At 45.6% G+C, this 26,542-nt stretch overlaps 1 protein-coding gene and 2 long non-coding RNA genes across 14 annotated transcripts in view; 1 reads left to right on the forward strand and 2 right to left on the reverse strand.

The window, feature by feature from the left end:
* LOC135114229 (uncharacterized) overlaps positions 1 to 26,542 on the forward strand; it is a 238,827-nt gene that overhangs the window by 198,722 nt on the left and 13,563 nt on the right. For all 12 annotated transcript variants that reach the window (XR_010275458.1, XR_010275459.1, XR_010275457.1 and 9 more), the window contains one exon: positions 19,767 to 19,833. This is a non-coding gene — a long non-coding RNA (uncharacterized LOC135114229). The remainder of the gene's footprint in view (positions 1 to 19,766; positions 19,834 to 26,542) is intronic.
* Positions 8,450 to 10,322, reverse strand: LOC135114495 (uncharacterized). The gene is made up of 3 exons (XR_010275524.1): positions 10,209 to 10,322; positions 9,817 to 9,893; positions 8,450 to 9,091 (listed from the first exon to the last, which is right to left on the reverse strand). It is a non-coding gene; the product is annotated as an uncharacterized LOC135114495 (long non-coding RNA).
* LOC135114228 (zinc finger protein SNAI2-like) lies at positions 19,833 to 25,014 on the reverse strand. The gene is made up of 3 exons (XM_064030018.1): positions 23,220 to 25,014; positions 22,309 to 22,496; positions 19,833 to 21,778 (listed from the first exon to the last, which is right to left on the reverse strand). Exons 1-3 carry the CDS (start codon positions 23,705 to 23,707, stop codon positions 21,417 to 21,419), a joined length of 1,038 nt encoding a protein of 345 aa, XP_063886088.1. The 5' UTR covers positions 23,708 to 25,014; the 3' UTR covers positions 19,833 to 21,416.

Consider the following 26,542-nt stretch of genomic DNA (forward strand, 5'->3'; position numbering starts at 1 on the left):
TGTGTGTGTGTGTGCTCTGTGTGTGGGTAGGTATGTATTATGTATATTATGTACGAGTATACACGCTATGCTTCCCTTATGCCTTCCATCAAGCATGCAAGCTTTTGAAGTGTGTGTGTGTGTGTGTGTGTGTGTGTGTGTGTGTGTGTGTGTGTGTGTGTGTGTGTGCTCTTCCATGCGTGCGTGCGTCCGTGTGTGCGTGCGTGTGTGCACACCTTCCTGCTTGCCTTCCTGCATGCATATGAGTGCGTCACTAGTTTACAATTTATATTTGGCCTTTCTGGTATTCCTGTAACACACACACACACACACACACACACACACATACACACACACACACACACACACACACACACACACACACACACACACATATATACACACACATACACACACACACACACACACACACACACACACACACACACACACACACACACACACACACACACACAAACACACACACATATATACACACACATACACGTCCTGGTTGGGTCCTTACAGGTGCCTGAAAATACCAAACTTTTCTCAGGAACCTCTTGGGGTAGAGAGAGAGAGAGAGAGAGAGAGAGAGAGAGAGCACAGGTGGAGAACGACAAAGAAAATGCAATGAAAGAAAATGAATAACGGTGAAAAGAACCAGCCAAGGGGTGGAAACAGAATAACAGTGGTATTATTATTATAATTATTATTATTATTATTAGTAGTAGTAGTAGTAGTAGTAGTAGTAGTAGTAGTAGTAGTGGCAGCAATAGTATATAAAGCACACTTATAACAGAAAACAACACGGATCAGTAACTTAAAACCAAGGGGAAGAAAGTTTACCTTATCAATAGCGACAGGTGACAAAGGAAGAAGAGAGTACAGCCACGTATAGACAAGAGTAAGGAGCACATAACTCACAGCGCACTACTGAAACAAGAAAACAGTCGTACAATACGCTTCCTCCTTCAGCAGAATAATTTAGAGCTTGGCTGGAGGCGCAGGAGTGAAAAAAAAAAAAAAGGAAATGGAGAATAATGTTACATATTGGAAGCCTTCATTTCATTTCATTTCATTTTCATTTCATTTCATTCAGTATGGAAACAGAACATGAGGAGATTGACAGAAGACTAAAGTGAATGTAACTCTTAAGTAGTATATTTTGAGAGCTGGTTGACTACTTTTATTTATTGGTGTATTTTCTATTGCATTTATTTAATTATTTATTTATTCGAAGCAAAATTTTGTGATTTCCCTCCTGTTTCTGATGATTGAGAGAGAGAGAGAGAGAGAGAGAGAGAGAGAGAGAGAGAGAGAGAGAGAGAGAGAGAGAGAGAGAGAGAGAGATGAAAAGCAAACAATTCTCTATTCCTAACAAACAAACACAGCTCTGCCCTTAAACGTGATATCCTGTACGTTAATAGGTCTTTGTGTGTGTGTGTGTGTGTGTGTGTGTGTGTGTGTGTGTGTGTGTGTGTGTGTGTGTGTGTGTGTGTGTGTGTGTAATTATTATTGGACTCTCCTCACTTTGTCTGTGTCAGTTAATCTCTCTCTGTCTGTCTCTTTGTTTGTGTGTCTGTCTACCCACCTCTCTCTCTCTCTCTCTCTCTCTCTCTCTCTCTCTCTCTCTCTCTCTCTCTCTCTCTCTCTCTCTCTCTCTCTCTCTCTCTCTCTCTCTCTCTCTCATACCGATTTTTTTTTATCTGTTGAATGGAATAATCACAAATATACAGAATAATAATATAATGACATTTAAGAGAGAGAGAGAGAGAGAGAGAGAGAGAGAGAGAGAGAGAGAGAGAGAGAGAGAGAGAGAGAGAGAGAGAGAAAGACGATAAAAAAAAATAAAACAAAGTCAGATTAAAGAAACGAAGGAACTAAAATACCAATAGATCCAGTTAGAGGAACACGAAAGTAATTACACAGAGTCAAGAGTTAAGCAGCTAAACTATTGGGTAGAAAACTATGTAATCGAACTAAACATTGACTCTGGAATGCCTCGAGGGACGCCGGGGTGGCTGAGAGGGCGGTAGATGTGAAAAAAGAGAAGCAGGAGGAGGAGGGGTAGGAGAATGTGGAGGTGGAGAGGTCAGGGAAATAGACGAGGAACAATCCCGTTGTTTGATCTGTCGAGTGAACCCTCTTAAGTTTTACTCCGGGAATAGAACGCTCGCTATGGTCAGGGAAAATGTCTCTTGTAATGAATCGTGCGGAGAGAGAGAGAGAGAGAGAGAGAGAGAGAGAGAGAGAGAGAGAGAGAGAGAGAGAGAGAGAGAGAGAGAGAGAGAGAGAGATTTCACACACACACACACACACACACACACACAAGATTACCTCAGCGTGGATGGGTGAGGATGAGAAGGGAAGGGGAAGTAAATGGAAGGGGGAAGAAACAGAATGGATCACTCGTGCGTAATGAAAGGGGATGAGGTAGAGTAGTTAGAGAGAGAGAGAGAGAGAGAGAGAGAGAGAGAGAGAGAGAGAGAGAGAGAGAGAGAGAGAGAGAGAGAGAGAGAGAGAGAGAGAGAGAGAGAGAGAGCGTAGACAAACTGATGAGATTGAAAATATATTAAGATTTGTTAGTATTTAATGTTAAACACACGAAGTGAAAGAATGGAAAGTAAAACACAATGAAATCCAAACTGGAGTGAAAGGAAGCGAAATATAGAGACTGTGTGTGTATGTGTGTGTGTGAGTGTGTGTGTGTGTGTGTGTGTGTGTTTGTGTGTGTGTGTGTGTGTGTCTGTATGGGAGAAATATCTGAGTACGTAGGTTGTATACAAACTTTCTGAACAAGTTTCGTGGATGGAAAAAAAAATGGAGAAAGAATGATAAAAGGAGACTAGGGTTCACCTGTCATACACAACCAAAAGTCGTCCTCTTGATTTGTAGATACGCAGGAGGAACGGAAGTTAATATTTCGTCAAGTGTTGTGTGATGTGGTGCCTCGTGCTGGAAACATCAACACACACACACACACACACACACACACACACAACTCCGGACACCTGCAGCTGGCACCTGAGCGCAAAAATGCAAATTGGACTCTTTCACCATTCGTTCGTTGTGGAAGGCGTGAAATCCTCGCCTCTAGACCCCAGTATTCCTTGCGTCTCCTTCACGCGCGTTGAGTCTTAAGGTGGTTTCCCTTCCCCACCCACCGTGCTTTTTTTTTTTTTTTTTTTAGTCCCGTTTTCTTTAATGATGTGTGGCCGTCTAGGGAAATCTTGGCCGCTCCCTTATGACATCCTCGTCGGCATTTGTATTCCCTCATAATCCGCCTTCGCTACTTCTATTCTCCTCCCTCCCTTCCCTCCTTCGGCGAGAACCTAACGCTCCTCCGCCGTCCGAACTTTCGCCGCAGCCTCCGGAAAAACATCGCTCGGTCGCGTCGCCAAAGATTTTTGAAACCCGCACGTACCTAGAGGAGAAACAGGGAACCCACATGGGGGAGAGGGGCGGCCGAGGGAGAGGAGTAAGAAGAAGGAAGATCCGCCGCCGCCGCCACCGCCGCTGCCGCCGCCCTCCTACCACATTGGCATCTGTCTTCCTATTTCTGGGATAAAATTTCAAACTTTATATTGAAGCACTTCCTGTAAGTTAAGGAGAGCATGGGAATGGCCTGAATTTCTGCCCTCTCCCCAAAGTGTGAGGTCGGCGGCCGCGTCCCCCTCCGGTACCATCCCTACCTTCCCCACCCTACTTCCTCCTCTCTTCACTCTCCAGCCTCTCTACTTCTACGCTTCTTATCACTGGAGAGAGCGTGAGGGAGGAGCGGTCGGCGGGTCAGGGGATATGAAGAAGGGACATGGATGTGGAGGAAGGGAGAGAGGATGAGAGGAGAGGCAGTTAAAGGGCATGTGGGCTAAAGTGAAGAGGCTACGCGGGATTGGGAGGGAAAGTGGAGGAACGAGTGTGGATGGAAGAGGATCATGGAGACGAGGGTTATGAGAGAGATGAAGGGAGGGGAAAGAGGGAGAGAGGAAGGGAAGGGTGAGGCGATGTATAGGGTAAGGAAGAGAGTATGTGGTGGAGTAAATGGAGGAGGAAGAGTGTAAAAAGAGTGAATAGTAGTGGATAAAATAACAGTAAGGTAAGAGGGAAGGAAAGTGAACAGTGTTAGGGAAAGGAATGTATGGGAACTCTTTCTCTTTAATTTAAGAAAAGGGAGAAGGACAGTGAACAGTATTAGGGAAAGGAATCTATGAAAACTTTTTGTGTTACAGATGAATGACCAAGAAGTACAAAAAACTAAGTATACGAAAATATTAATAGTCCCTCTTTCCCCCAAAAAAATTGAAAAAAATATAATCATCTTCACTAATTCGAGTTCTGTTGGTGTCATGATGCGAGAGATTTTTGAGGACTGCAAGAAGCTAAAAAAAAAATCATGTAGATAAAAAGCTTTGAAAAAAGAATAATAAATAAAAAAAAAATATATATATATATATATATATATATATATATATATATATATATATATATATATATATATATATATATATATATATATATATATACACAGGGTGTCTCATAAGTTTCCATACATAGGAAAAAATTATAAGCAATTATAGAATTATAGAAAAAACATTTTTATTTATATGATATGCTCTACATGACTGCCTTTGTGTTAAAAACACTTTTCAATGCGTGTCCTCCATTGCTGAAGAACACGTTCAAACACATCTGGATTTATGATTGTAATGGCGTTCGTGATACCATATATCCATATGTATGGAAACTTATGGGACACCCTGTATATATATATATATATATATATATATATATATATATATATATATATATATATATATATATATATATATATATATATATATATGTAATGGGCTATTTATAATCATCTTCACAAATATATACATGTAGGTGTCTTCAATAGGGAGTTATTGGTGCTTGCTTGAAGGATGGACAGGAGAAAGCAGACTGGTTCATAAATACTCCAGTTTGTTTCCTTAATAGTTTCCTTAGAGAGGTGCACCTGACATCGCCTGCTTGGACATTGCACACCTGTGTCTCTTTACCATTTTAATGTGTCATGAGTAATAAATGTAGGATGAAATTTATCTTTCTCATTACGCTACCAATTAATCAGGGAAATATTATTCGCAGTGTGGGAATGGATGCAATGTGGTTGTAGTGGTAATGTGGAATGTGTAGTTAGTGGAACATTAGTCTGGCGATTAGATACATAGGAATATTATTGGCGGTTGTGATGTGTAGTGGTGCATGGATAGCTATAGAAACATTAGAGAGAAATAGTGTGATTTATAGGGATGTGTGGAGAAGCATGAGTAGTGGTGTAGTGCTAGTGTGTGGATAGCTAAGGGAACATGTGTGGTGAGAACAACCATTATATTATAGAGGAACAGTGTGACTTTTTGAGATCTGTGGATATGCAAGAGTAGTGTGGTAGTGGGGATTTAGATAGGTAAGGATAGCATGTCAGTGGCATAGCAGCGTGTGGATAGCTAAGGGAACATGAGTGTGGTGTGAGGACAGACACGCTACACTCCCTCTCTCCCTGACTCCCGCCACTACCTGCCCGTCTTAATGCCAGGCTGCCTCGAAATGCACTCACGCCACCGCCTGCTTTATTGAGCCTCGCAAGTGGTGACATCGACCGTGGAGGAGGTAGGAAGATTAGGGCAGGCCAGAAAGGTAAAGGCGGACATGAGAAGGTTTGTCTTGAAAGTACTGGGTAATACTTGAAATTATGGTGCTAAAGGTATGTGTGACTTTAAGAGTGTCGTGTGTTTTTGCAACTTTTTAGAACTTTTTTTTTGTTGTTGTTTTTAAGAGATTGTGTGTTCGTATATTTCATCCAATATTTATAGATATACATGAGTCTACAGTCTTTTAAAAACACAAAGGAAATGTTATAAAAGGTAAAATCATAAAGATGCTATAAGAATTCATGTAAAAGTAACATTAATCAGTCACAGAATTGCCTTGACATGAAGTAAAATGTGCAAAACTCGAATCACTTAGCTGAGTAGGTAGGTACCTCACTCACTTCATCCATCCGCCAATGCCATTTGCAAGCCTCAGTTTACCTTTTCTAATCCTTCTCATTACCTGCCCTTCGCTCTCCTCACTCCAAGAACACGAAGAAAGAAGACTCAGACTCACCACAGGCGCTGAACTTGGAGTTACACAGATTTACCATAGTCCCCCGTAGAGCTACTTTGCAGTTCCACGTTTTCTGTGATGTGGATGAGTCGACGCGGGTGGTTGCGAATGGCTGTGTGCTGGGGTTCACAGTAATGGGGTTTGACGGAGCGGAAGACAGCGGATATGATGAAGCAGGGCATCACAGGGTATTATGTAAATGGATTATGTAAATATGAGAGCGAGCTGGAGGTGTGAGACAGGCAGAGGAGAGGGGGTAGGGGGTGGGAGAGGTTCAGGGGAGGAGGGGCTAGGTTTGGACAGACGGGAGTGAAGAACTCTCTATTAGTTTCCATTCCGTTTGTGCTATTCCGTTTTCTTTGTGCAGCTCCGAACTCTGGACGTGAACAGTCTTCATGCCGCTGTTGATCTTCATGAATACAACACAGAAAAGTGAACTGCAGCGTAGAACAAATGTTAGCGTAATAAACTATGAATAAGAACGCAATTTTAAAAAGTTTTCATTCATGTATATCTTTCTTTATGACAGATTTTCACCTATACAACTTTCTTACTTTCAAAAGACCAACAAAAAACAATTAACTCAATAAACCATATGTATAAGAAAATTAAAAAGTTTTGACACATATATACATTTATTTCTAGGAGGTACACAAGTTTACACATGTACAGCTTTCCTTATTTTCAGACGATCAACACTGCAAGCTAACGAAACACGCCCAGTAGTTCGAGCATGAGGTTCACTAACAGTACAGGTAGTCTGCTGGTTCATTAGTGCATCAAGCGAGGTAGGTCTGGTAGCAGGGGTGAAGGAGACGCAACACGCTCAGTCCTTTGTATGGAGGCAGCGCGTTGAGGGATCTAGTGATATGCTAAATCCTTGTTTGTGTACTGCGAAGGAGATAAAGGGCGGCATCTGAGGCGTGGCCGGGGCGTGTTCGTGCGGCCGTGTCGGGTACGAGAGGGCGCGGCTGTGTGGCTCCGCTGGCAAGTGGATGTTTTGGAGCAGACACGAATCGGTCACAAGGGCTGCAGACGTGACTTGAGGTGCTGGCAATGGTGAGACTCTAGGGACTGCTTACTTCTTTGACTGTTGTGTGTGTGTGTGTGTGTGTGTGTGTGTGTGGGGTGAGTCAAGAAGAGGACCGGGACGAGTCATAGGGTGTCGTGTTACATAAAGCGGTGTCCTCGGCATGTTGTGGCAAGACTAAGCCGCTAAGACCCATATTTTCCTGCATAGTTACTGCGCAAAGGGGTCGTAGTGTGAGATCGCCTTAAGCACAGGAGGGACTTTGTTGAGTAGCGGGAAGTTTTTGTCATGTTTGGCTTTGTGAAGTAAATTGGTTTAACGAAGATGAGTCAAGGCTCCACAAACGGGCATGTTGTTTTGTGGATGTGGGAAAAGTATTGTTGTCGTTTTATGTATTTCTAGGCCCGCTGAGAAATATTCTATGTGGCAAGAATGGTGTTGAGACGGTGACGGTGATAAGAATATGATTGCAAAGAATAGTTGCATTAATTTTCTCGCCCTTCACGGACTGACTAAACTGGATATGGAAAATACTATAGTCAGTTCCCCAGTCAGTTATACAGTTCCCCAGTGTTTTGTGTTCCCCAGCAGTCTTGAGTTCCCTGATAAGCTTATAACATGTCAGTAATGTAGCTATATGAAGAAACAGTCCGTAGATAGAAAAACTGATAATTCAGGAAAACCACGAAACACAGTGGGAGGGATGAGGACACGTAACTCAACTTGTGCCCATGACAGTGTACGTTGTGTGGTTGACTTGGACTCACAAGGTTTATATAAATACTTAGCGTTGTGGGAGGTACTGTGCCTCTGCCGTGTGGGTGGGTGTCTGCGGCCTGTGTCTTTGTTATTGTGACGCAGCTACACCGCAAAATGCGAAGGGCTTGTGGGGAGGGGGTGCTGTGAGGCGTGGGATGAGGGTTCTACGAGATTGGAAAATAGGTGGAATTACTTGCATAAGATGTTTTTACCTCAGTTTGTTGGGGCAGAGAAGACAATTTAGAGAGGCTAAGGAGAATAAGGATACTTTTATGATTTATCTTTTCTTTCATATTACCAAGAATGTTTTAAAGGAAAGACCATAAGGATGATAATAAGGTTGTTTTTATAATCTCTCTTCCTTACTTTTACGCTTTTACCAAGAATGTTGAGAGAGGAAAGGCAATTTAGGAAACACGAGGATAATACCAAGGACACCTTTATCTTTTATTTTTATTATTATTATTTTCACGCCCTTTACCAAGAATATTTAGAGGGGAAAGTCAATTAAAAATACATAAACAGAAATAACAAGGATACTTATCAAATTTATTCCTTAATTCAATGAGTAACAACAATTTAAATTACCTGCGAAAACAACCATAACGTAAACATTATCTGAGGCACCGAGGACTGAACTGAACTGAGGAATGAACTGAACAAGCACCACTGCACCAGCACTGTGTTGACGCTGAACCACCATCACCACCTGGTGTTCATGCATGTTCTGCTGCTGAAATATTGTCACCATCCCGGCCCGAACCTCCCTATCATCCAGCTCTGTCCCTCTCAGTCCCTCTCAGCCCCTCTCAGCCCCTTTCTTCCATTCCTCAGCCCAGTAAACCACGCCAGTGACACGCTTGCTTGTCCACGCTCCTGACAAGCCTCTGATTCAGTAGTATTGGCCGCCTCCTGGGAACACAAGCACCATTTTGTATGATAATATGAATACGAGGGAAACTGACGCCGCGAACGATCTGGTGGTGGGTTATGTGTATATAGTTGTGGACGCACCCCCGTCGCAGCCTTCGTCCCCTCCGCGCGATTAGCATTTGTTTATTGGAGTACTCGACGAGGTGGTAGTGGTGGTGGTGGTAGTGGTGGTGGTGGCGGCTCCCCCTCGCTGTACCGCAGGAGCCGGGGACGCAAGATCCGAGTAGCTTTGACGGACTGGAAAAAATGTTGCAGTACGCGGGCCTGGGAGGAAAGTTCATCTGTGTATCACGTGACCTAGATAATTCCACGTACACTTTGAACTCTGAATATTGTACACACATGCGCACGCACGCGCGCGCACCCACTCACATGAGAGCACTCCAAAGGGAACGTTGGAAATAACATTAGGCATCAGTTGGAAAGAAACGAAATATTGTGTCGTCTGGTTATATTAGAGCGAACATTTTAGATGAGCACTGTGTAGGAGATGCAAAGTGAATGTGGATAAGGCTAGAGGTCGTGTTACGTGGAGATCTAATTACAAGCAGATAGACAGGTAGATAATTGTACAGATAAGAAAGAAAATAGAAATGTGGATAAAATTGGAAGGCCGTGTTACGTGTAGATTTCATAACAAATAGGTGGGTTGAAAGCAGACAGGAAAATAGATAGGAAATAGTGGTTTTATATAGTCTTTCCTGTTTCATGTGTATCGAAATCTGTCAGTTATAATAGTAAGAAAATGGATGTGGATGTATCGTCAGTCCGGGTTCATCGAGTCAGTATGTTGCAAAACCGGTTTATTCATATGGATTCCAACCTGCTGAAATCGTTATCCATTGGACATTTATCCCAGTAGTCACATAGATAGTCATAACCCAATATAAATCATTATCATATACACAAATATGAAACTCACAATAAACACAATCATTATATATAAGTAGGTATACACTTACAACACTGCCAGTTCCCGGATAAAGTCTCACATTGTTGCATCAAGCAAGTAACCATTCGACACCAACGAGTCTGTAGTCTGTAAACAATGAACAAGCTATGTGACCGCAAGACATAATGACCTCCGAAAATGTAATTGCACATGACTAAACATAAATCGAAATAACTTTAAAGTAACCTTATTCCTGCACTGCACACTGTATAACCTGGCAGTGTCCTACCCAACACAGTAACGCTACACTTCAGAAACACTACACGACAACTGACATAATATATATATATATATATATATATATATATATATATATATATATATATATATATATATATATATATATATATATATATATATATATATATATATATATATATATATATATATATATATCCTTACCTTCATAATCACAAACAGCAATCCTAAGCCAGACAGCAACACCAGTGCACATACCTTGCCCACACCCACACTTCCGCACTGGTAGGCGACTTTACCGGTATTGATGCTACCTGAACTGGCCGACCGCGACATCAACTCTGAAGCTTAAAACCTACGCACGTGTACGAAAAGCCTCACTAGATTCATAAGACGGCAAATCATGTCCCTATTTAAACATTCATATCATTAACAATACTTAGAAACACCGAACAAGAACGAACACATCGATAATTACAATGCATGCCGTTGGGTTACAATTGACATCCAAAAACAATAACAATCTCAAATACACAACAATAATAAAATCTCAAATACACAACACCTAGTTAACGACAATAACACACGTGTTATGGTTGGATAAGACTGGAAGGCCGTGTTACGCGTAGAAGTAATAACAAATGAATAGATTGATATACAGATGGGAAGTAGTGAATCTTCTTTTTACATGTCTAGGAGACTGTCTAAGGCTTAGAGAAGCAATAGTGAGAACATTAATAGATTGTAAGGATCTAATTGATCGTCACTGTTTAAAATGGTATAGTAGAGGACGAGTAACAGTACAAGCTGAGGTAGGATAAGTAACAATAGTAAGAGTGGCAATAGTAGTAGTAGTAGTAGAAGTGGTGGTAGTAGTAGTAGAAGTAAAATTAACAACAACAGAACCATCTACATTTCTACATTCATCCCCTCCCCTAAACAGAAAAAAAATAAATAAATAAAAGAGCAAACTAAAATAATAATACCTACAACAGTCATTCTTACGCGGTCGAAAGCATCCTGCGAAGGGTTCCGCCAGCATCAGCAGCAGCAGGGGAGGAGGCGGCGAGAGAAGCTTATCACCACCGAACACGTTATACCCTCTCTTGCTTGAGTAACTGGCAATAAACACAGCTACCACGGCCTCCTCCCACCCACCGCTGATGATCCTGTGTTCACCTGCCTTCACCTGTTTTCACTAACCCTAATTAACGTTAGTATTCGTATTTGAGTAGCATTGTATTCACCTCGTCTCCCTCCTTCCTCGTCTTCCTCGTCTCACTGCTTCCTCCCCCTCCTCCTCCTCGTCGTGCTCGCCACTATACTCCTATTCTTCAGGCCTGAGTCAATGTTTAGCCTCCCGTGATTGCAGAGTTAGACAAAGCGGCGCTGCGGAGGCCACGGCGATGCGGGTCATAGCTAGCGAGGCGTGTTAAGGGCTGAGATAGGAGTAATTTCTCTCTCTCTCTCTCTCTCTCTCTCTGGTTCTTATTAGCATTCTTTTTGCTGGTTTGTTTTACTTTATTTTTTTATTATATTTTCTTTTGTTATTAATTTTTATTTTTATTTTTGTTTTGTTTGTTTTTTCTTGTTTTTTTTTTCTTTTTGTTATTTTCTTCATTATCATCATCATAATCTTCTTTGTCTTCGTCTTCTACTTCCTCCTCCTCCTCCTCCTCCTCCTCCTCCTCCTCCTCCTCCTCCTCCTCCTGCGTGACGGTACGTGAGTTACTGCGCTCAATTAGTTCAGGTGAGGTAATAATGCGTACTTACATAAGATTTCCGTATGTACTTTTACTTTCCTCCTCCTCCTCCTCCTCCTCCTCCTCCTCCTCCTCCTCCTCTTTTTATTGTTTGAAGATACTGCGATTGTTTTCTGAACTTGTTGCTTTTGTTTATCTTTTATTGTTCTTTTATGAACTGAAGTTTGTGTATGCGTGTTTGTTCCTAAACTGTTATCGTAGTGTGTGTTTATCTCTCTCTCTCTCTCTCTCTCTCTCTCTCTCTCTCTCTCTCTCTCTCTCTCTCTCTCTCTCTCTCTCTCTCTCTCTCTCTCTCTCATCAGAGCAACCTGGCAACCAAACAATAAAAACAGAGAAGTATATTCTTTCTTAATACCTGATCATTGTTGAGAGAGAGAGAGAGAGAGAGAGAGGAGGAGGAGGGGGGATCTTCGACTGAGCACAGGCAACACACTTCGCCTCTCTGTGCCGCTTACTTACACGAGCTTAATAGAGCATGAGGTGTGGAGAGCAGGTCCAATCTGTCTCTTCCTCCTCCTCCTCCTCCTCCTCCTCCTCCCAAATCCATCATCCATTCAACAAGGTCCACTGCTTCAGTATTTACATCACTACCACTATTACAATCATCTGACCTAACCTAACTAAAAGCAGACTTAACTATGCATTAACCTTACTTGCACTAAATAAATTAATAACCTAATCTAAGCTATTTTAACCTATATTACTAATCTAGCATAGTCTACCCTAACAACCTAAACTAATTAACCTAACCTAGTTTATTTTGACTTAGACCAAACCTCCCTAAACGTAAGCCATAACCTTCTCACTCGCCCAACAGTCACTACACACTCACACTGTACAGCCCCAAGGTGCAGTACCGTGCCGCCTCTTCTTGCCACTCCTGCCTGAGCCTCCGTTACGTGCCCGCCCTGCCGTAATGTGTGTCCATAGCGCAATATCACACCCTGGAGTCCTCACCGTCGCCACCGCCACGGCCATAAAAGCCACTGAAGCTAATAGAATGACTGTTTTTGATGTTGCTGATGCTACTTGTCCTGCCGCTACTTTTATTGCCGCTCCTCCTACTCCTACCTCCTTTACTGCTACTCCTGCTGGTGTTATTGCTTCTGCTATGACTGCTACTACGATGGTGACTGATATTATTGCTGCTACTACTACTACTACTGCTGCTGCTACTACTATAACTACTACAATTACTATTATACAACAACAACAACGACAAATACTATTACTATCACTATTACTACTGTTACTAATTCTGTTATCACCACCACTACCACTATTGCTGTCATTACTCACCACTCATCCTTCACATCATCACCACCACCACTAAACCACCACTACACCACCACGGACTGCCACTCCCTATCATTATCATCACTATCCAGCACCACACCGCCTCATCACCTATCATCAACCGTCTCTCTTCATCACCATTTATCACCATCCACGCAGCGAAGAGAGGCTCCTGTAATTACGGAAAAATACGTATTTCAATCCTAATTTCTGTAGTTATTTACTGGATTCGCTGGCGATGTGATGAGTTTGGTGTGTTTTTCATATAATGTTGCTGTTATTAATGCTATTTGTACAGTAGTGGTGGTGGTGGTGGTGGTGGTGATAGTAGTAGAAGTAGCAGTAGTTGTTGTTGTTCTTTATATAATGTTGGTGGTATTAATGATATAGTAATAATGGTAGTGGTGGTGGTGGTGGTGGTGGTGGTAGTAGTAGTAGTAGTAGTGGTAGTGGTAGTAATAGCAGGAGGAGGAGGAGGAGGAGTGGAGTGGCTGCAGTAATAGTGATAACATTGATAATAAGACAAAAAAAAGGTAAAAAAAAAAAAAATAGTAACAATGCGCATAACTCACTAAACTTCACTCACCTCTACCAAAACTTCCCTATAACTTCACACACACGTTTCAGTTACGAGCGATACATTTCATTTCCCTCAGTCTCCCCGTAACTGGAAGATAAACAAACAAGGATACCATTTCACTGTGTGGGAGGGGGAAGGGAGGGGCGGCCTCAATAGGTATACATCCACACGTATATAACGAACCGGTATGCAGCATTTTGGCAGCGGAATTCATAAGTGGACTGCGATGGGATTGTATTTATCCTTTACGAGATTGTCACATCGTATCATTCTACATTCATATATTTTAGAATGGCCACCTGGATAATCGCACGGCAGGTTAATTATCAATGAAACGAGATTAACACGACCTTAATTTCACGCTGATCGCGGCGCCGTAACCTCTGCCCCCTCATCTGCGGAGCGTCACCCTCGCGCGCTCATCCAACGAAGCATTGATTAGCCACACGTAACCACCGCCTCACTCGCCGCTGCGTCCATCTGACGGCCTTATAGTTATCCCTCCGCCCGTTCGCCCGCTCCCTACCCCGGCACACCCATGCTTTAATTAATTTCTGTGTGGGTGTTCATCGCAGGCCAGTAACAAGGCGGTGGTCGTGAGGGCGAGCTAAATGAAAGCCCGAGCTGGATACCCAAGGGACACTTGCCTCTGTACTCGTAACTGCCTCGTCTCGCCTCACCTCGCCTCCTGTGCCCCTCCCTGTCTGCTGCTCGGTCTCAGCCTCGCTACGGTCGGAGTTATTTTTCGTGTGAATGTTTCTCGTCAGAAATCTAATAACTTGTTGTATTTGTTCCTAGTGTGTTTATGTTCGTTATGTTTGGTTTTACTGTGTTTAAGTCATCTCGTCTGTTTGCTCTTACTGTGTTTGTTTACTGTAATCGTGTTTGTCCAGTGATCTGTTTGCTCTTACTGTATTTGAGTCATCTGATTTGTTTATTCTTAATGTGTTTGTGAGTCCTCTGATTTGTTTACTCTTACTATCTTTAAGTTCTCTGGTTAGTTCATAGTCTTATAAAACCTGACAACTCATAGAGTGAGCAGTGGACCAGAGGACTTAAGACTGAGGGAAAATTCTAAGCACAATGGAAGTGAGTGCAGTATTTTATCCACCCTCTGGCCAGCACCATACCTCTATACATAGGAAAGGAGGCTAGGGAGGCCCTTGTCCCAGAGGCTGATGCTGGTGATGATCTCGATGGCGTAAGAGACGATAAATGCGAAGATTATAGAATGTATTCGATATTGTTTTGTTACGGAAGAAAACTCCCTTTTGAAGGTTTCGTTAAAAAGTTGTCAGCCAGCAGGGATCGTATTCTTAAACATTACAGTGTCTTATCAGGACCTCTTATGACGGCTCCAGTGGACGTTATTAGGGTTTCCAAGAGTGTTTTCATGATTCTAGTGATAGTTTAATAAGAATTCCTTATCATCAATGAGGAAAACACCCATGAGATCCCTAGTAATAATCTCTGTGGCCTTTAAAACCAGTCCTTGCGATGGTCTAGAGAGTTTCAGAGTACAGATCCAGGTCTTTTTTGCTATATTTTTTTTATATATTACACCTACACTAATATCCCTCTCCCAGCGTGACGGCAGCGGCAGGTCCTTTTGCTATTCCGTCACACTCACGCGGGGACGACTTCCACTCAACGAAGAGGCGAGCAGCAGGCGCGTCCTGTCCTTGGCGAGCGAGAGACATCACTCGGCATTTATGAACGCTGAGTGACGCGCGACAGGAGTGCAAATGTTTCACACCGAAAAATGCCAACACTTCTTGGGTTTAGGGAAAAGAGACCAGAATTTTATGCAGATTTCTGTGAGTGGGCTGGAACACCGGTATAGGCTGCAGGGGAGGTAGGGTGCGGTGCGAGGGGCTCAAGAACATGGAAGGAGGGCGAGGCAGGGAGCTGGCAGGGCTGCAGGGTGTTGCGGCTGGGTGTGGTGAGACGAGAGCGCCGGCGATTATAACTTTGATATGCAAATCGCCGTCCGAGATCAAAGCTCAGGTCAATGTATGCTAAACTTGCATTGCGGAGACGTGAGCGTAGATAGAATAGCGGGGTGCAGTCTGCCTCCCCCCTCCTTTCCTCTTCTTCCCTTCCTCCCTCCTCCATCAGCCTTTCTCTGTTTCTCCCTCCCTTTATCATTCTCTTTCACTCGTTTTCTGTTTCTTTGTCTCTGTCTTTGTTTTTTGTTTTGTTTTTTACACGTTGCTATCTGTCTGCTTGCCTATGAACGTCTGTCTTGCTGGATGGATGGATGGATACCTCTCTCTCTCTCTCTCTCTCTCTCTCTCTCTCTCTCTCTCTCTCTCTCTCTCTCTCTCTCTCTCTCTCTCTCTCGTCAACTCATCTTTTCCGACTTTTCACCTCTCCTTTCCTTCCTACACCAAGACAATCCTTATCCTCTCATCGTCTTTCCTCCTATACTCACACAAACTACCTCGTCCTTGCCTTTCCTTTTATCTCCCATTTGTCCATTTCCTCTCACACGCAGACGATGCATTTCCTCTCCTAATTTCACCCTTTGTCTCCTCTCGTCTTTTCCCTTTCCAGCTAACAGCTCTTCTCGTCATCTCTCTCTCTTCTTCCCATTATCATTTTCATTCTCATATCGTTCCTCTTTTCCTTCTTCCCTCATCATTCCTTTTCCAGCTTACCTCTATCATCGTTATCTCTCGCTTCTTTTCGTTTCTTTCTCTCTCTCTCTCTACATCTTTTCGTTTTCCTGTTAGTCCTTATTATCGTTATCTCTCTCCTTCCCACCCTCATTTCCAGGATTCTCATATCTCCTATTTTTCCCTTCCCTTTCCCTTCCAGCACAGGAGGCCCCCCCGGAGTCACGGTAACCGTACGCTAGGGCACACACATTCAAGGTCCCACAGCCGCGTCGGGTCGCCTCAGCCAACAATTGTATTTCGGTAATAATGCAGTTAATTACAAGCGAGGTAACATGATTACTTGGTCTCCCTCAGTGTGAGTCGCCGTCCTTTCAGTTCCGCCGTGTGTCCTTTCCTTCCTTCCTTCCTTCCTTCCTTACTCTTATCCCTATATCCCTTCCTTTCTTCCTTCCTTCCATGCTTCCTGTTATCCCTATATCCCTTCATTCCTTCCTTCCCGTCACTTCTATATCCCTTCCTTCATTCATTCATTTATTCATTCCTTCATTCATTCCTTCCTTCCTGCACTCATTCCTGCCATCCCTATATACTCCCATTTCCTCGCTCTGTTCTCTCTATTCCTTATGTCTCCCTTTCATGTCGCTTTATCTTCTCGTCTTCCCTCACGTTCCGCTTTCCCCTATCTCCTTCCTCTCCCATTGCCTGTCACCCTGATCCTCCCTCCTCCCTCACCGTTGGTTCAGCCGTTTTCCCTTCACCTGTACCTTTGTTCTGTCTGCGCCTGTCACCCTGTCTCCAGCTCACTATGTTAATTGTGCGCCTCGGCAAGTTATTTTTCTCATTTTGATTGGCAATGATACGTTCTGTTCATCATAAATCTCGAATTAGTGTAAAGTATAAATTTATCTCCCCTTCCGCCTTCTTGCTCTGGATCACGCACAGAGAATAGATTCTCTTTAAAACAAGACACGCGCGAGAGGAAGGAAGAGGAAAAGGTTTGGGGATGAGCACCTTGTGGGCCGATTTGCAGCGACCAAGGAGACGAGGGTTGGTGAGACGAGAGGGAAGCGAGATGAAGACGGCCAAGCACTCTGAGGGAATATTTGATTGAAAGCGGATTGAGTCTTGGCCAGGGAAGGGGGCGAGTGAGAGCCGGGACCGAGGAGATCCCCTGTCAAGGCCACCCTGAAAGAGACGCGATCTATCAATCAATCCAGTTTTAGGGAAAAATCACCCTCCGTGCGGGGACGCTGAGGACAAAGGGATCCCCATTTGTCTGTATCCCTGCGTCTCCGCCTCCCACAGGTAAGCTCAGGGAGAGGGAGTGTGTCAAAGAATTAATTGATTGGTTGAAATAGCCCGCGCTTCCCCGGCCCGCACGTATTACGGGATTGAATATTCATAGTCGAACTAGAGCGAGGGAGAATGCGGATCCTCTGAGCCGAAACACACCCTGGGCGGGCTCGTATCGGTCCAAAACCTAGATCATTTTTAGACGTGCGTGGGTTGAGGCCTCAGCTTCCTTGGAGAGACTGCAGCGGCCTGTGCTCGCCTCCTGCATCATCGGATGGAGGTAATGACGTGCCTTCGTGTCCCGTGCGCTGTCACTCACTGTCGCTACTATTATATCCTTTCCCCTCCCCTCTTTTCCCCTCTCCCTGGCTGCCGTTCCTTAAACCATCCAAGCATTACGCAGCCACCGCCACGCACGCCTTCCCTCATTCCACAGCCCACACACACGCAGCTAGGCCGTGGGTACAGCAGGCACCCGCACCACGCCTTTATTGCCACCTTCCTCGCGGCTCTGTCACCTTTACTGACTGAACATCAACTTTGGTCGCTAATGAGTACCTTGTCGTGGCTCTGTCATCGAGGGTCATTTTCCAGCGGCGAGATGGATGGATAGTTAGATAGAGAAAGATAGGTAAATAGTTTGATTTAAGTGTTTCTATGTAAGACGGGACTTAGGCCTAGGGCAACAAAAACATTAAAAAAAGGACCAACTGAAAGTGCCAGTACCCGAAGATTGATCGATTGATTGATTAATATAGAGATAAACAAGGATGTGGTGATGAAAGGATTATAACAATAAACAGTGACTTACTTGTAATTAGGTATGGTTGGTTGTTAAGGTACTGGATGGTTTCGTTGTTTGCGTTACATGATTTATGAAGGTAAGGAGTGGCTAGGTCTCATTCCTCGACAGCTCGTCCTTGCCAGATGTGTGTGTGTGTGTGTGTGTGTGTGTGTGTGTGTGTGTCTTGGTGGGGGTTTTGGTGTGGTTTTCCTCGTGAAGTGGTGTTACTGGTGGAGGAATATTTAACTTGTATATTGTTAGACTCGTGCTACATTTTGCGTTGATTAAAGTTACTTATTTGGTCAGATTCGTTTTACTACTCATATCACTATTTTCTCAGCTAGTATATGTATATTTATTCACTTTTTTTATTTATTTATTTATTTTATTTATTTATTTTTTTTAATTCCTATGATAGTTGTTAGTACAAAGTAATGGCCTTTACTTTTTAACACTAGTGCCCAGTTTAATAATTTCATATTGAACTATCTTTCCAACGACTGTTATCATCTCGTGTATGTGATTCACCTACGGTCGTCTGCTGGTCACCCAGCCAGCCGTTCCCCTACGGAAAGAACTCAGAGCTCATAGTGACCGATCTTCGGGTAGGACTGAGACCAATGACACACCACACAACGGGACAGCGAGGTGTGACCTCGCCGTACCTACTTGCCGCTAGGTGAACAGGGGCTACACATTAAGAGGCTTGCCCATTTGCTTGCACAAGAGGCTTGCCGGACCGTACCTACTTGCTGCTAGGTGAACAGGGGCTACACATTAAGAGGCTTGCCCATTTGCCTCGCCGCGTCCGGGATTCGAACCCGGGCCTTTTTCGTTGTGAGCCGAGCGTGCTAACCACTACACTACGCGGTGTGTGTGTGTGTGTGTGTGTGTGTGTGTGTTTGTTTGTTTGTTTGTTTGTTTCGTGTAGTGTACCGTGAAACAGCGAGGCACGGTTTTCTTTAAAGGTAGGGTACAAGTGTTAAGGGGAAACAAAGATATTTCACATAAGTCGACCTCGACACGAAGCTTGGCCCAGGGAGACTTTTCTCTTGTATCTTGTTGTGTGTGTGTGCGTGTCTGAGACGGCTTGAAAATATGGTATTAATGTCAATTTATTACTCTAATGCCATGTTATATAGGTTCAGCTTTGACACTTTAACAAACTTTTCACTGATTTTAAATGATTTCCTCTCTTCTGTTCTTATTTTCTTGTTGCATTAATATCTATCAATTAAAAGTATGTATTTCTTATGGTAATGTTTGTTATGGTTAGTTTTCTTGAGACACATGGTTACTGTGCAGTGAATACCAAGAGAGAAACGTAAATTAGAAAATGTACTAAGTATTGTAGGACGTAAGGACGTATTCTGTTCTACGAGTTAATAGATGTATCATAATCCTTGGTGTGCGTGTCTTCTACAGGAGGACTGACCCACGTCATTACTGCTGACTGACAAAGGATGAAGCGAAAACAACCAACAACTTCAAGGTCTGTATTTATTATTGTAAATGTTGTTCACTCACACTCACACATAAATATAAAATACCTTAGGAGTTAGAAAACCATATGATATAATAGATATTTAAAGCTTCTTACCAAAGGGGAGAGGAACTTAGATTGAGTCCCATCTCAAAGACTACCTACTGTGTGTGAGTGTGCAGGGCGCGGCGCTGTGGGAAAGTAGTGATGCTGGTGGGGGGGACTGCTCGTGAAGTGACGCGGCAGTAATGAAGCGAATGGCATTAGCAAAGAGAACTAATAGATTTGTAAATATTTTCTCTAGAAAACACAGCGAATATAGTGGAGTAAATTGATATGATAGACCACATCCTTATTATCTACAGAAAGAGAGAAAGAGAGAGAGAGAGAGAGATGCTTGCGAGGTGCTTCAGAAACTGAGAACGATACATATTCAACATCACGGACCAAAAGTCTCAGTCTCCTCTGTGGTCCACCGAAGAGTTTTAGAGAATGTGTGAAGCTTTGAGTCACAACTACCCTCAGCTGACTAACGACCATTGGATAATTCAACGCTAATAGAGCATCGTGGAACAAGCAAGACTACAGTAATGGTAACGCTTTGTTAACATTACGAGCACCAGATCGTCACATCAGTCAGTCCCGTTGCTTCTGCCGGACTACTACTGGTGATGCCGTCCCATCGCTGTCGCCATGCCACCCGTGCCCAGTGCCGGCTCCTAGGCGCAGGGCGGGGCGCGGCAGAGTGGCATGAGGCGCAGCGCCAGACACACTCACGCATTATAATACAATATAGTTATCACGTAATGCTAATATATATATGATATAAAAAGTAGTATAAAGGGTAGAAAAGCCATAAAATCCGTGGTCCCACAGGTTACTGCTATACAGATTAGGAATATTGGCAACTATACCTGATATGCAAGCAGACCACGTCCTGACCTGAGGTGTGCCATGACCTGGTCTGGCCCGCCCGTGACCTGCTGCAGCGAGCAGTCTGGCGGCACTTGTTATGTACATAGTTAGTGGCCGAAACTGCGAGGGAATTGTGACCTGATTCAAGAGACCTGAGCCAAAAGTGACAGGTTTAGTGAGACGGAATTGTTTTGATCGAGAAGCAGGTCACGACCCTGACAGGACCAGAGGCTACAGCTCGAGGGAGGAGCCCTTAGCACACTAATGACTAGATATCCCATCCAACTTTGTTTACACTGGTAATGCACATCCCGGCCCACGCCCACCCCCCTCCCTACCCACACCCCTTACCTCTACTGGACCCATTCTGACTACTACGTACACTATCTACAAGACTGTTGTGACAGTCGTCCTCTACAGCTCAGTCAGTTTAAAAGCAGCTGCTACGGGTTATGTTTATACAAATTGGTTGATGCGGCAGACCCCACAAGGACCATTACTACTACACCTGCTTGAGGGGTTCCGTCTGGCAGCCGGCGGGAGGGAGCCTTCCCAAAGTACTCAAGAAAATATTGAAATATCTCCCCCTCGCAAGGCAGCTGACTGCTGGGACACCCTCGTGCCAATGAGGAGTCAAAAGCGCGCTTTCATGAGTGAAGCAAATGCTGGTGGCAGCCTCAGTGGGGACGCAAGGACGAGGTGTGCGGCGTGGAACGCAGGATGGTGACGGTGTGCAGTGACCGAGAAGTCCTACCACCCAGGTCTCCGTGTGTCTTCGGTGAGGACGCTTGCTGGTGCCCCACGGCCTCCTCATCAGGTGGCGCGGATCGCGTCGTGCTCCCGCGGCTCAGGGCGCGGTGCAGCTTCATGCAAGACGACGACTCTTCGTGTTTGTATAAGTACGACTTCAAGGCGAAGGACTTGCCGCAGCGGGTGCACGCGTAAGGCTTGAAGCTGGAGTGTGTCTGCACGTGTGCCCGAAGGTTTGACTTGTCAGCGAAAGCCTTGCCACACATGCTGCACCGGAACGGCTTCTCTCCTGTACAGGTGAAGCAACAAATCATTTGAGTGCGTGAAGGTCATGATGGTCATAATAATAAGAAAACTAATAACTATCATTGTTGTTGTTACAATCATTATTATCATTATTACGAGCAATAGCATCAGTAGTAGTAATAGTAGTAATAACTATAGTAGCAATAATTGGAGAAGAAGAAGAAGGAAGAAGAAGAAGAAGAGGCAGGTTTGTATCAGTGCATAATAGGCAGTGGGCCAAGTGTAACCCCGGAGAGATGCTACTGAATTCAAGGCCGCGACGTGCCATTCTGGGACCTCGCGGTGGCCTGCGTGATGGGCGGGAGACTGGCGAGTGACGGAGGCGGCGGAGAGCGAAGGAAGTGGGACAGGAGGTGTGCGAAGATGAGACTGCTACCCCGGGAGAGCGTCAGGGGGCGAGAGAGACAGATACAGGGAGGGGAAGGAGGAGCGGGGAGTGAAGGGCATATATCACCTCTGAGTTACCTGTCACAAGGGAGGCTATAATTAGGTACGAATAGAGGTAGGGGTCACCTGTATGAGTCCTGATGTGCCCCTGTAACAGCCAAGGGCGCGAGAAGCATTTGCCACACGTCGGACACTTGCAGCCTTGGTTGTGGGTCCGCATGTGCTGGCTGAAGGCGGGCGTGCTCACGTACACCTTGTCGCAGTAAGGACACTTTCGCGCCGCCCTCTTATCGTCCGGGGAGCGATGCGTCTGCCTGGGAACAGCAAGAAATGGTCATGCGTCACGTAGCTTTGGGTTTCTTGTTTGAGTGAGATAAAGAAGATTCGTTGTTGGAAAATGACTCATTACGTTTATCACACACACACACACACACACACACACACACACACACACACACACACACAATCACAAATATTCTCTCTCTCTCTCTCTCTCTCTCTCTCTCTCTCTCTCTCTCTCTCTCTCTCTCTCTCTCTCTCTCTCTCTCTCTCTCTCTCTCTCTCTCTCTCACCTATACGCACGACCCCTGCCAGTATCATCGACCTTGAACACACACACATTTATAATCTTTCGAGCACGCATCACCCAGACACAACACTGCCAACGCAGGTCAATGGGGCATGGGGGGGAGGGGGCTCTGGCACGATGCCCCCTCCCGTAACACCTGCTGGCCGTCTCTTTGTGGGGCCTCGAGGTGCGTGGTGGTGGTCGGGACTCCTGAGGGAAAGGTGATGGCGGGGCTGACGAAGGGCGGTGGCTGAGAGTCGCACCTTTGTCTATTATGTCAAGGTATCACGTCACCACCGCCGCCACCACCACTACCACCACCACCACCACCACCACCACCGTCACTGCCACCACTACAGCTACCACCACTGTTTTATGAATGCTAAATATTATGTTTTCTGTCCAGATATACGCATTTCAGAGTTCTATATATGTTAATTAGTGTGTTGCAGTGTCTGGCTCAGCTTACCTGTGTCTGGCGAGATTAGATGAGGTGGAGTACGTTCTGCCGCACTCTGGGCAGACGTGGGCATCCCGCACCGAAGGAGGCGAGGGCGTGGCGGGCGGCGTGGGGGCAGCAGGGGAGTTCTCCGGGGTGCGGGGCGGGGTGGTGCTCAAGTTGAGGGGCAGGTCGTGGTCGTGCGCAGCGGTGATGATGGTGGTGTTGGCGTCAAGCTCCAGCACCGGCGTGGGGCTCTCCCTACTCGGCGGGAGCGGCGTGGCGGGAGGCGGCAGATGCGGCGGCGGTGGTGGCGTGGTGTAGTGGTTGGGGAGGTCCTCCGGGCGCAGGGCGGCGAGCCATGGCTTGTCCGCACACACAAGAGCGATGTCGGCGAGGAGTGTGAGGGAGTCGTGGGGGCCCGCAGGGGAGGGAGGCCAGGGCGTCTCGCCACGGGGCGGAGACGAAGGTGCCGCAGGACCCTCCACGCTGGTGTACACTACGCCGGCCTCGCCCATGCCTGCCGCGGACACGAGATGGTGAAGGGGTGTTCTTCAGCGTCTTGGCACATATAGCACAGCACACCGATGCACTACACCCAAAGTGCCTCACGTGCGAGTAGGAGCCACTTGTTCCTCGCGCGGTGGTGGCGGCACTGGAGGTAGCGGCGGCCGGTGGTTGGCACGGGTGCCCCGTGCCACGTGCTGCCTCACCCACACCTATTTTGAGCTTCTGGGCCCCCTCTGCTCCTCCGCTCCCTCCCCTCAGCCCCAGTTGCTGCACCCACACTCACCTTAACACAAACTTCTTGAGAATGTTGGGTTGAGGCAAGCTCCCGTCTGCCTCTCCTCTTTTTGTGCCGCTCCGTATCCTTCTTAGGCTTCACACTTGCAACATCCTCAAGTGACAGAATCTTGCTCTTTACTTATATCGCACCATCACCTTCATCACCATCATCACCTTTATCATTTCGATGAGATGTACGAGTCCACATTCCGCCGCCTTCCCTCGACCAGTATATCATCGCTCCTGTCCTTCCTCCTCACTTAATTCTCTCATGCAGATAAGGACTCATGACTTAAAGGCTCAAGTCACTGCCCTGCCATTCGCACATCTAAGTCACTGTCCTTCTCGCACCACTCGTAAAGCTCAGCGTCACTCCAGCTCGGCGCCATGCAAGACCACAGGAAAACGATGCAGTGGTGATGTGGAAATACTGTTAATAGTGAGCCCACCTCCGCACACGCCCACCAGCGACTGTGACCCGGCAGTCTTTCCCAGTTCCGCCAGAGCCATTTCCTCCCAGATTCAGGGTCACTCAGTCTTTGTCGATCATCCGGATGGCTGAGTCATCCACTTTGCATGGGGGCTGTTGAGGATTTTATTCTCCACCCGTCTGGCGTGAGTGGAATGCCGGTGTCTCAGCGTCTTGGCTCATCTGAAAGACTTGCTGTTGGGTACATACGTTGAGGTATGGTCGAGGGGCACTGCGTGTGAGGGGAGGCGAGATCTTAAGGTCTTGCACGAAAGAAGAGGAGGAGGATGAAGAGAAGGATGAGGGGAAGAAGAAGAAGAAGCACTCGACTAACTCCCCCTTGCACTGACAGGGAAGAAGGAGCGGCAGGGGGAAAGGAAACTGAGGGGATTTTCCGCTGTGACGTTATCTGCCAGGTGTTGCCCTCCCCTTCCTTCCCTCCGCTAGGCCCAGGTGAATCTTGGCAAGGGAACCACATGCCCCGCCCCACCACGCCCCAGCACGCCACAGCACGCCCCGGACCACATCCCGCTGAAGCCCCGACGTCGCCCTCCCTCCGCCTTCACCTCCCTCACCACCACCGTCTGCTCCCTCATTTTGATGGTCGTGAAAATATGAAGACAGGTGGTGGCGAGGGAGAAGGAGTGGGAGGCAGGCAGGTGGGTGGTGATGGAGGCAAGGTAGTGAGGTAGGGACGCGAGCCAGGTAATGCAAAGATGGCGTCAGGTGGTAGCAAGAAGGCAGGCAGGTGGTAGTTGTGGTGGTGGTGGCTGTGGTAATGTTGATGGTGGTGGAAAGACAAACAGGTGGTGCTAATGTGTGTGTATGTGTGTGTGTGAGAGAGAGAGAGAGAGAGAGAGAGAGAGAGAGAGAGAGAGAGAGAGAGAGAGATTTGTATACAGGGTTAAAATTACAGGGAAAAGGGAAAAAAACGAAAGAGAAAAATCAAGTTGTAGGAAGCGTAAATGAAAGCCACGGCGAGAGACAAGGGAAGACGAGAAGGAGGGAGTGTGAGGAGAGCCACGTGAGGCGGGCAGGGCGGCGAGGCAAGCCTGGCACTCATTTGGCACGGTCCCAGGTGGTGGAGGTGGTGGCGATGTGCTAAGCGCCACCTGCCTCACTCCTGCCCTGCCCACGTGTCCCGTAACCATAACCAAGTACCATACACCTCCCATTACCATGACACGCAACGCCTTCCCCCCTCCTCTCTTCGTCCTCTCCTCTGTTTACCATCCTCTTCCCCATTCCTCCCTATTTATATAACAATCTCCTAACCATACCACTCCCATGACGACGCCTCTTTCCCTCGTCCTCCCTTCCACTTACCTTTCCTCAATGCAGTTTTAGTTATGAAGTACGTAAAGAAAAGTGTTTGAAAAATTTAAGTGCCCTCAGTTATCATTAGTCATCAGTTATCATTATTTAGCACCATACAACTCCCATTACCATGAAACCCTCCTATACCTCCGCATACCATCACTCTTCTTAATCTAATACCTCTCCCTCCCATCACTCTTCTTACTCTTAATCTAATTCCTGTTTAAAGAAAAAAGTATTTTCATTCATAACCCAGCACCATTAAACTCTTATTGTCATAAAATATTCTGCATTTCCTCTTTCTCCTTGTAACCTTCCTGATAACGTGAAGGAAGAGAGTACTGGTGTTTATTTAAGATGATGACCCACTGTCCCTGTGGGCTCGCTTCATTAGAGTCACAAATTCCTTAAGACAAAAATGCAGAGGCGGACGTAGTGGTGAAGGCGTCAAGAAAAAAGTAGCCTAGTAGCCTAGTTACCTCTTTGTGGCCTCAACGTGGTCCTTGGCACCTCATTCAAGACAGGAACCAAGAAGCTGTCCCTGCGTGCTCTCTCTTTCTCTTTAGTGGTTTCTGTAGTTTAAGACACAATATTCTTGTTATTTTTCCCACGAAGGTTCCTCTTGACAGAAACAAAAGAAAAACTGTCATTATTTATTTACTTTTGTGACTTTTGAAAGGCAGAATATACTTGTTATTTTTCGCATGAGAGCTCTCCAAGACAGGAACCAAGAAACCGCCCCTGTCTTGTGTCTCTTGTCTTGTAAAGTTGCCAGTTACTA

Source organism: Scylla paramamosain, chromosome 27 (assembly GCF_035594125.1).
Source record: "Scylla paramamosain isolate STU-SP2022 chromosome 27, ASM3559412v1, whole genome shotgun sequence".
Taxonomy (NCBI): Eukaryota; Metazoa; Arthropoda; class Malacostraca; order Decapoda; family Portunidae; genus Scylla; species Scylla paramamosain.